Source organism: Culicoides brevitarsis, chromosome 1, assembly GCF_036172545.1.
Source record: "Culicoides brevitarsis isolate CSIRO-B50_1 chromosome 1, AGI_CSIRO_Cbre_v1, whole genome shotgun sequence".
NCBI lineage: Eukaryota > Metazoa > Arthropoda > Insecta > Diptera > Ceratopogonidae > Culicoides > Culicoides brevitarsis.
In genome coordinates this window covers 36,292,363-36,303,662 of record NC_087085.1, presented here as the reverse complement: position 1 = coordinate 36,303,662, position 11,300 = coordinate 36,292,363, and the positions used below count along the sequence as shown (strand labels likewise).

At 29.8% G+C, this 11,300-nt stretch overlaps 2 protein-coding genes and 1 long non-coding RNA gene across 3 annotated transcripts; 2 read left to right on the top strand and 1 right to left on the bottom strand.

Annotated features, from left to right (window-relative positions):
* Positions 1-83: 83 nt before the first annotated feature.
* LOC134826974 (uncharacterized) lies at positions 84-1,509 on the top strand. The gene is made up of 3 exons (XR_010161742.1): positions 84-198; positions 1,005-1,340; positions 1,403-1,509. It is a non-coding gene; the product is annotated as an uncharacterized LOC134826974 (long non-coding RNA).
* A 309-nt stretch (positions 1,510-1,818) lies between these two features.
* Positions 1,819-7,758, top strand: LOC134827132 (zinc finger protein 729-like). Its single transcript, XM_063839681.1, has 3 exons — positions 1,819-1,964; positions 2,025-3,550; positions 7,491-7,758. Exons 1-3 carry the CDS (start codon positions 1,854-1,856, stop codon positions 7,666-7,668), a joined length of 1,815 nt encoding a protein of 604 aa, XP_063695751.1. The 5' UTR covers positions 1,819-1,853; the 3' UTR covers positions 7,669-7,758.
* Positions 7,759-7,901: 143 nt separating this feature from the next.
* Positions 7,902-11,300, bottom strand: LOC134837749 (mucin-2). The gene is made up of 2 exons (XM_063853136.1): positions 11,038-11,300; positions 7,902-10,278 (listed from the first exon to the last, which is right to left on the bottom strand). Exons 1-2 carry the CDS (start codon positions 11,298-11,300, stop codon positions 7,902-7,904), a joined length of 2,640 nt encoding a protein of 879 aa, XP_063709206.1.

Here is an 11,300-nt window from a genome sequence, read left to right as displayed (position 1 = left end):
CAATTCTACGAAATTAGCTCATGAGTTCAAGTTTTTGTAAATTGCATAAATAAACTTTTCAATGAATCTTCGATTTAGTTTGTATTCAGATTTCAATCGATTCGCATCTAACTTTATCAAAAATGAATTTTTATTTAAAAATTTGCGCTGTATTTTTCATATTTTGCACTTTGCATATCAATTCATCGGAATCTCAAGGTAATAAATGAAAATGAAAGTCATATTTTAATTTTGCGAAAATTAAATTTTTATAAATTTTTAAAATGATTTTTTTTAAATTTTTATAAAATTTAACTTACTTAAAAATTAAAATAATAATTAAATTTAAATTAAAGTTTGATTAAAGTAAATTAAATTTTATGAAAAAAAAAAAAAAATTCTTTAAAAATTAGAAAAAAAAAGTTTTAAAAAAATAGAAAAACAATCAAAATAAAAAATTAAATAAGGCCGCTCCAAATTTATTTCGAACTTTTTGTCCCAAAAACTTTTTTTCAAAATGGGGGGGGGGGCATCAAAAAAAAAAAAAAATTTTTGAAATACTTTTTCATACAAAATGACAAATATTCATAAATTTTTGACCGATGATTATTATTTTCGTTGTTTTTGAAGTACCTTCATTGATAATTTCTTATTTAAAATTGATTTCAGTGCAATTCAACTAAAAAACTGAAAAATAATTTTTCACAAAAAAAAAAATTGGAAAAAAATTTTGAAAACATCAGTTCACTGATTTTTAAAAAAATATTTTTAGAGAAGGAAATTCTTTATAATATACCATATTCAATGCTAAAAGCTAAAAAAAATTTAAATTTTTTTTGAAAATTTCTTGTAAAATCATGAAAATATGCCAAAAAACGGCGATTTTTGATGAAATTTTTAACTTTTTTTTTTATTTTGCCCCATTGGATTTTCGGCTTTTGAAATGGGGCATGGGACAAAAAGTTTAAAAAAAATTTGGAGCGGCCTAAATAAATTTAAATAAAATGAATGAAAAAAATTTTCAGGACAGCATAGTCGTACATATTTTTTCAATCACGAACGTACTTACGGAAAATATCTCGGATGCTTTCAAGACGACGCAAACCAAAGAATGTTTAGACGACATTTTCAGTTTGGACAACCTGCAACTATAGAGCAATGTATCTCATTTTGCGCAAATGAAGGATTTATGTATGCAGGAATTCAAGATCATGAGCATTGTTTTTGTGGTAATTACCCGCCAAATCCATCAACTCACAAAAAGTTACATGATAATGCCTGTGATATGTGGTGCAATGGAGCTTTTCATCAAATTTGTGGAGGCAATGGGAAGAATAGTGCTTACGAAACAGGAAATCAAAGTGAGTTAAAATTCAAAAATTTTTTTTTTTTAAATAATCAAATATTTTTTTTTAAATTTTAGTTTTTATAAAAAATGCAAATGGAGTCGATTTTTTCCCGCCAAGTGATGATTATTGGAAACATTAAATTTATTTGATTTTTTTTTATGTGAAAAATAAAATATTTTTTAACTCATAGCGTCTCATTGTTTAAAAAAATTAAAATGTTGGTCCCAAAAGAAATAAAAAAACTTAAAAAAAATAACATTTCTTGTGTTTACAGCAAAATATTTTTGTTAAATCTTTCGTATTTCATAATCATTTTGTTATAAAAAAATATTTAAAATTGAAAATTCGATATAAAATACGATTAATTTCAAAAATTACCGCCTTTTAACACTTTGGCGACATATTTGAATTTTTGTATGTCGCCTATAGTTACCGAGAGTCGCCAAAACATTAAAAACAAAAACAAAAAAAATTATTCGAAATGAAAAATTAAACTTGATCAATAAAAAAATGAAATAAACCATTATGGAAAATCGTTGTTGTGTGGCTTGTCTCCTGGATGAAACCAAAATCGCCATAAAAACTGACATTTCTGAAGACATAATCGAAACTTATAAAATTTTAGTGCAATATGAGGTAAAATTTTTCTCTTCTAAGCCAAAAAATTTTAAATTTTTATCAAAATTTCAATTGTAGGTCAACCAACTGAACCATGAACCGAAAGATTTTTGCTCGAAATGTGTGGAAAAGTTAACTTTAATTCAGAATTTCATGAAAAAATGCCTAAAATCCATCGAAAAACTCAAAAAACACGAGCCGGAAGAAAATTCTTTCATTACGGTTTTTATCAAGCAAGAAATTCTCGAAGAACAAGACGAAAGTGAGATAATTGAACATGAAAATGTTGAAATTAAGTACTTGGAGGAGTCATCACAACCTGATGAGGTACAATTTGAAGTAAATTCTGAGCAATCGGGTGTGAAGTCGGCTAATAATTTCCCGAATTTAGCAGAAATTGAGGTTTTTGTCCCCAAAAAACTTGGAAGACCAAAGAAAAAAGAAGAAGAAAAGAAAAAAGTGACTCGAAATACTGAACAAATTTATTGTGCTCATTGTCACAAATATTATTTCAACAGAGTTTCACTCGCGAGACACATTCGGAAGAAGCATCAAGGCGGTTTGGAATGCAAATACTGCTGTCGGATCTTCATGGACAGGGAAAAGTACGAAATTCACATGACAGAAAAGGCTCCGATCGAAAAAGAAGCTAAAGAAAGCGGAAAAAAGGAGAAAAGTTACTTTTGTGAGCATTGTGGGTACAGTACGCCTCACAATTCGACCATGCACACACACATGCAAATGTATCATTTGAACGAATCTGAGAAAATTTGCGATTTTTGTGGAAAAGGGTTCAAATTGAAGCACGCTTTGGTCCAACACATGCGACGACGACACATGGAAAAGAAACATTTTTGCTCAGAATGCAACGAAAAGTTCCCCGAATTGCATTTGCTGCGAAAACACGAGAAATTTTTCCACAGCGAAGGCTCGCGACCCGACGGAAATGCTCAATGCAAATTCTGCGGCGACTTTTTCAAGGCACATTACCTCATGAAGCACATCCAAGGTGTTCATATGAAGCTCAAACTCTACAAATGTGAGCATTGCAACAATTCCTTTGACACGGCACACCAAAGGTACATGCATGTAAAGCGAGTGCATGAAATCGAGAACGTCACTTGCGAATTATGCGCGAAAGAAATGACGAAACAGCATTACCGGAGACACATGGCGAGCGTTCATGACGTTCAAATTGCGCCGAAAACGAGTTATAAAAGAGTTACGATGCCAAAAAATTACCAACGCGAGGCGTGGGATAAGAAAAAACGAGAAAATCAAGCGAAAAGGGGCAAAATAAAAGAAAATGGCACAGACGAAGTAAAAAAAGAAGCGAAAAAGCCGTGCGAGCAATGTGATGAGATTTTTGCGAGTTCGAGGGAATTGAAGCAACATCAAATTCGGAAACATTACGATTCGGCAACTTTATCGAAATATATGCCGTGTCAGGTTTGCGAAGATTTGGTGCTGAAAAGGGGAATGTGGCATCATCTGACATTGACGCATAGTGACACGAAGCAGTTTCAGTGTGGATTGTGCAAGTCGGCTTTTAAGTCGAAAGGCGGATTGGATGAACATCATAATACGAAGCATCTCGGAATTAAGTGAGTTTTTCATATTTTTTTTTTAAACTGATATTTTTTCAAATATTAAAAAAATATTAGAAAAAAATTAAAAAAAAATAATTGATTTTTTAAAGTAATTATTTAAAACATTTTTTTATGAAAAATTATAGTCTTAGTCAAAAAAAATTAAATAATTATTTTTGTTACGAATTTAATTTAATAAAAAAATAAACTGAAAAAAAAAATAATTTAATGCAAATTAATTTTTATTTTTTTAATTAAAAAAAATTATTTATAAAAATATTGTTTTTAAATTAAAAATCAATAAATAAAAAATATATTTTTTTTTTGTATTTAAAATGATTTAAATTTAAATTGTCTAGAATGTTTGGCTTATTATTATTTATTTATTTTTTGACAATTTTCACTAAATAAAAAAATTTTTCATTTTCAAATTTTATCTTCATATTTTTTATTTTTAAATTAGAGCCCCCTGATAAATTTTTATCCATTTGGAGCAAGATTTGACAAAAATTGCTTTGACTTTTTGACACAGTTTTTTTGTTCTTGATTTAGTTTTCAAAACAAAACTATGTCAAAGGAAAAATTTTTTTTCAGTTTCAATTTTTTTTGAGTTAAAAAATGATTCTTAAAAACACAGCACAGTTTTTGATTTAGTTTTTCTTTTTTATTTTGATTAAAAAATGATTAAAAATGATAATTTAGAGCCATTTTTTATCCATTTGGAGCAAGATTTGACAAAAATTGCTTTGACACAGTTTTTTTTCTCTTGATTTAGTTTTCAAAACAAAACTATGTCAAAGAAAAACTTTTTTTCAGTTTCAATTTTTTAGCAGTTTTGAGTTACAAAATGATTAAAAATGATAAATTAGATTTGACAAAAATTGCTTTGACACAGTTTTTTTGCTCTTGATTTAGTTTTTAAAACAAAACTATGTCAAAGGAAATTTTTTTTTTCAGTTTCAATTTTTTAGCAGTTTTGAGTTAAAAAATGATTAAAAATGATAAATTAGAGCCTTCTGACAAGTATTTATCCTTTTGGAGCAAGATTTGACAAAAATGGCTTTGACACAGTTTTTGACATAGTTTTTTTTAAGTTTCAATTTTTTAGCAGTTTTTAGTTATAAAATGATTGAAAATGATAAATTAGAGCCCTTTGACAAATTTATATCCATTTGGAGCAAGATTTGACAAAAATTGCAAAGTTTTTTTGTTCTTGAAGTTTTCAAAACAAAACTTTTTTTCAGTTTCAATTTTTTGGCAGTTTTGAGTTAGTTTGATTAAAAATGATAAATTAGAGCCCTTGACAAATTTTTATCCATTTGGAAAAGATTTTTGCTTTGACACAGTTTTTGACACAGTTTTTTTGTTCTTGATTTAGTTTTCAATATGTTTTAATTTTTTAGCAGTTTTGAGTTATAAAATGATTAAAAATGATAAATTAGAGCCCTTTGACAAATTTTTATCCATTTGGAGCAAGATTTGACAAAAATTGCTTTGACACAGTTTTTGACACAGTTTTTTTTTTGCTCTTGATTTAGTTTTCAAAACAAAACTATGTCAAAGGAAAAAAAAAATTTTCAGTTTCAATTTTTTGGCAGTTTTGAGTTAAAAAATGATTAAAAATGATAAATTAGAGCCCTCTGACAAATTTTTATCCATTTGGAGCAAGATTTGACAAAAATTGCTTTGACACAGTTTTTGACACAGTTTTTTTTTTCTTGATTTAAAAACAAAACTATGTCAAAGAAAAAATTTTTTTCAGTTTCAATTTTTTAGCAGTTTTGAGTTAAAAAATGATTAAAAATGATAAATTAGAGCCCTTTGACAAATTTTTATCCATTTGGAGCAAGATTTGACAAAAATTGCTTTGACACAGTTTTTGACACAGTTTTTTTGTTCTTGATTTAGTTTTCAAAACAAAACTATGTCAAAGGAAAAAATTTTTTTCAGTTTCAATTTTTTAGCAGTTTTGAGTTAAAAAATGATTAAAAATGATAAATTAGAGCCCTTTGACAAATTTTTATCCATTTGGAGCAAGATTTGACAAAAATTGCTTTGACACAGTTTTTGACACAGTTTTTTTGTTCTTGATTTAGTTTTCAAAACAAAACTATGTCAAAGGAAAAAATTTTTTTCAGTTTCAATTTTTTAGCAGTTTTGAGTTAAAAAATGATTAAAAATGATAAATTAGAGCCCTTTGACAAATTTTTATCCATTTGGAGCAAGATTTGACAAAAATTGCTTTGACACAGTTTTTGACACAGTTTTTTTGTTCTTGATTTAGTTTTCAAAACAAAACTATGTCAAAGGAAAAATTTTTTTTCAGTTTCAATTTTTTAGCAGTTTTGAGTTAAAAAATGATTAAAAATGATAAATTAGAGCCCCTGATAAATTTGTATCCATTTGGAGCAAAAATTGAAAAAAATTGCTTTGACACAGTTTTTGACACAGTTTTTTTGTTCTTGATTTAGTTTTCAAAATAAAACTATGTCAAAGGAAAAAAAATTTTTTCAGTTTCAATTTTTTGGCAGTTTTGAGTTAAAAAATGATTAAAAATGATAAATTAGAGCCCTTTGACAAATTTTTATCCATTTGGAGCAAGATTTGACAAAAATTGCTTTGACACAGTTTTTGACACAGTTTTTTTGTTCTTGATTTAGTTTTCAAAACAAAACTATGTCAAAGGAAAAATTTTTTTTCAGTTTCAATTTTTTAGCAGTTTTGAGTTAAAAAATGATTAAAAATGATAAATTAGAGCCCTCTGACAAATTTTTATCCATTTGGAGCAAGATTTGACAAAAATTGCTTTGACACAGTTTTTGACACAGTTTTTTTGTTCTTGATTTGGTTTTCAAAACAAAACTATGTCAAAGAAAAATTTTTTTTTCAATTTCAATTTTTTTGTAGTTTTGAGTTATAAAATGATTAAAAATGATAAATTAGAGCTTTCTAACAAATTTTTATCCATTTGGAGCAAGATTTGACAAAAATTGCTTTGACATAGTTTTTGACACAGTTTTTTTGTTCTTGATTTAGTTTTCAAAACAAAACTATGTCAAAGGAAAAATTTTTTTCAGTTTCAATTTTTTAGCAGTTTTGAGTTAAAAAATGATTAAAAATGATAAATTAGAGCCCTTTGACAAATTTTTATCCATTTGGAGCAAGATTTGACAAAAATTGCTTTGACACAGTTTTTGACACAGTTTTTTTGTTCTTGATTTAGTTTTCAAAACAAAACTATGTCAAAGGAAAAAAAAAAATTTCAGTTTCAATTTTTTAGCAGTTTTGAGTTAAAAAATGATTAAAAATGATAAATTAGAGCCCTCTGACAAATTTTTATCCATTTGGAGCAAGATTTGACAAAAATTGCTTTGACACAGTTTTTGACACAGTTTTTTTGTTCTTGATTTAGTTTTCAAAACAAAACTATGTCAAAGGAAAAAAAAATTTTCAGTTTCAATTTTTTAGCAGTTTTGAGTTAAAAAATGATTAAAAATGATAAATTAGAGCCCTCTGACAAATTTTTATCCATTTGGAGCAAGATTTGACAAAAATTGCTTTGACACAGTTTTTGACACAGTTTTTTTGACAAATTTTTATCCATTTGGAGCAAGATTTGACAAAAATTGCTTTGACACAGTTTTTGACACAGTTTTTGATTTAGTTTTTCTTTTGATTTAGTTTTCAAAAAAAAACTATGTCAAAGAAATTTTTTTTTTCAGTTTCAATTTTTTAGCAGTTTTGAGTTTAAAAATGATAAATTAGAGCCCTCTGATAAATTTTTAACCATATGGAGAAATATTTGACATAATTTTTTTTTTTTTTGAATTTCAATAATATTTTTTTTTTTATTTTTGAATTTTTTTTCTTTAAAACTTTAAAAGTCTCTTAATAAAAAATCAATTTATTTTTTAATTTTATCAAAATTTACTAAAAAGTTTTTTTTCAATTCTAGGATGTTCAAATGCACTCACTGCTCCGAAGCATACGACAAAAACAGCTTACTCCGAAGGCATTTTGAGCGAATTCATGGCTTAACTTACACAGCGGAAGAATTACGAAACGTCCTTGGACTGAGGCCTTTAAAACTATTCAAACCAACATTAAAACAAGAATCAAACCAAATATCATAAAAAATAATAAATTTTATTTTAATTCCAATTATTTACACATTTTTCCTTAACAATTCTTAACCAAATTGTGTAAATTTGAGCATTTTTTCCATTCCCTCCTTAAATAAATATTTTTTTTTACGAACTACCCTGACTTTAAATTTTTATTTTAACAATAAATACGATTTTTTAGTGGTTTTATGATGAGTCAAATGCAATATTTACAAAATTAATTTTTAAAGAAATAAAAATTTTTATCTCGTCTTGCTTGGAATGTGAACCGGAATAAATCTACTTGGATCGCCAATTTTGGGGTCGAATCTCACGACAACTTTTTCCTCATCTTGTCCGACTTCGAGAAAAGAATTCCAATCGGCGAGGAAATAAAATCCGTTTCTCCGTGGCAGGGGAAGGGTTTCATCCAAGGGCTCGTCAGGATCTGTGTCGTTGGGGAAAGAGTCCTTGAGCTCATCCGCCGAAGCACTTCTTCCATCCTCAGTTGTTGTTGTTGTGATTTTTTCATTTTCTTCCTCTTTTTCCGTCGGATTTTCATTGATTTGGTTCAACGGAGCGAACGTCGTCGGATCTTCGGATGAAAGTTCGTCACTCATTTTCACGGCATTCACTACTGTGATCTTCGGACTGTCACTTTCGTTCAAATCCAGTGAAATTTTTGTCGGATTATCCGTCGATTCTTGTCTTTTGATCTCATTTTTCAGCGGATGCGAGTTTTGCGGATAGAAATTCACGGGATCCGGGCCTTGGTGCACCAAACTATCGCTAAAATTGAAGTTATTCAAGTCAAGTTGGTCCAAATGTTTCGACGTCAGAGTCGTATTGAGCTTATCGAGCTCTTTAATGGTCTCCAAAAGATGTTCGAGCTTCTTGTAGTCATCGGCAGTGGTATGTTTGGCAGCAATTGTTGGCTTAAAAATGTTCGTTCGTGAATGAGACTCGATTTTTACGGGTTTTTCCATCGGAATTTCAGCAACAACTATCGGTTTCATCGACGAATGACGTTCCGTGGTTGAGCTAACGGGAGTTGTTTTGGTCTCGGAACGTCTTGAGAATGCCGCCGCTTGAGACGAGGTCGTTTTTAGTACTTCAGCATTCGATTCGGTGACTTCTGGCGTGACACTTTCGACTTTTTCGGGCGTAACGACAGACAATTTCGCACGAGATCGTGTCGGTTTCGAGCTGGAAGGCATCTGGACTTTAATCGCGATCGGAGATTCCGTGGAAACGCCCAGATTTTGCAAAACCGCCATCATGTCGGAGGGCAGGGGGATGCTAATGACCTCCGGGAGGTATTTAAAAGGCATTTCCGTCGTCGTCGTCGTAGTTGTAGTCGTACTTGGTGTCGTCGTAGAAGTCGTTGTTGATGAAGTTTTTTGCTTTTTCGGTGCCCGAGTCTTCGTTGGAGTCGATTCGCCGCCTAATAATCCAAATTGTCGCAAGATACTTTGGAAATCTTCGCTAATAGCTTGCGCATTATCGACTTTTATGGGACGGAAATTCACAAAATCCGTCGGTTTGTTCAATTTTGGCTTCGTAATTGACGGTTTTGGAGTTGTAGTGGTTGTAGTTGTCGTCGTCGTTGAAGTTGTCGTACTCGTACTTGTCGAAGAAGTGCCCGTTGTTGCTTCAGAAATGCTTTCGGGAGCTTTTACGGTGACAGAAACCTTCTCACTTCCCCCTAATTCGGTGTCAAAACTCGAAAATCCGTTAAAAACTGGTCCTTGATACGGATTTTCCATCATCGGCAAGGGTCTGAAGTCGTCTGAACCGACGCTAAATCCCGGATTTTGTACGCTGAACGAATATTTTGGCTCGTATTGGACATCAGGCACGTACGGAACGTCAGGTTGGTACACAGGATGAACTTCCACGGGCTTTTCTTGCTTGTACAAACCGAAATCCATGAGCAATTTTTTCATTTCTTCGCTCATTTCGGTAGTTGTTGATGGAGGAGCGGGCGTTGTAGTTGTCGTACTTGTCGTTGTCGAAGTCGCCATGTAACTTTCCTTCACTTTTTCCTGATGCAAACCGATTGCTTGCAAAATATCGAACACGGATTGCGGATTTCGCGTCGGTTTCTTCGTGGTTGTTGTAAAAAGCGGCGCTTGTGTGATACTGATGCTGGCGACATCGACTTTGCCTCGTTGTGCGATCGTCAAAAGTTGGGAAGGGACTTTTTTGCGGAATTTTTGTTGTTTTTGGATCAAAGGAGGGTTTGTGGGAGGCGTGAATGGACCTGGTTGACCTTTCAACGGGATAATTTGGTCTCGTAAACCGAAAGGCTCGAGCGGTAAAGGCGGATATCGTTGCATTGAAGGTACAGCAGTGACGGGAGTTTCGGTAGTTGTCGTCGTCGTTGTTGTGGATTTTGTTACCAAAGGACGAAAAGCGGGAATATTTGAGGATTCAATGCTCGTTTGAAGGTTTCGAAGCTGCGTTTGAGGTTGTTTCGTGTAAAGTTCCTGAATTTTCTCGGGAGTCATTTCTTTCGTGTGGTAAGGAAGGACGAGCATTAAGGCACGCATGTGTTTTTCGCGACGTTGATCACCCATGTGGATGCTCCGGACTAATTCTTCTCGCGTGACGTTTTCGAAAAGTTCTTCAATTTCGCCCCTGAAATAAGAAAATAAATTTTTTTAATGAAAATTTTTAATGATATTGATCAAAAATTAAATTTTTTTATTTTTGTATCAATTTAAAAAAATAAATTCAATAAAAAAAAATTAAAAAAATAAATAAAATAAAAAAATTTAAAATATTCAAAAATAATTTAAAATAAAAAAAAATTAATTTTGAAAAAATAATTTTTTTTAATGAGTAAATAAAATTATATTGAAATAAAAAAAAAATAAAATGATTATGAAAAAAAAAATTAAAGAAAATAAATTTCAAGTCTTTCAAAGAAATCATTAATTTTAATTTTTTTAAGAATTTTTCTTATTTTTTTATTTTTTATTTATTTGAAGTCATTCTGAAATTAAAAAAAAAATAATAAAAAAATTAAAAATTAATTAATTTAATAAAGAATTTTTTTTTAAAATTAAAAATAAATAATTTTTATTTTAAATTTTTTTTAAATTAAAATTAAATTAATTTTTATTTTTTTTTAAATTAAAATTAAAATTATTTTTATTTTAAAATTTAAAAAATTTTTTTTTAAATAGATAAATAACAATTTTTAAATATTTTCAAATAATTAAGAATTAAGTACTAATTATTTTTAGTTTTTTTTTAAATCTAAATTTAATTATATTTAAATTGTTATTTTTAATAATATTTTAAAGAAATCTTAATATTTTGCTCTCACCATTTTTTCTAATTATTTTTTCACTATTTTTTAAAATATATATTTTAAACTTAAAAAATACTCACTTTGTCAATCGCGGCATATTCGGATCCGCTGCCAACCTCTTTTGCACTTCATTGATCGTAATTCTCACATCGTGAATCGCTTTCTGTATTTGCTCTTCCGTCAATTGACCCACATCGTCCAACCGCAAGTCGGTTTGCGGCGAAAATTTATGCGGTATTTGGTACGGAACGTTCAGCTGATGATGCGGCGTTCTTATCACAGGATTTGCTTGACCAAGTCTCAACAAAAGCACGCAAAATACGATGACGGTGATATAATTCAT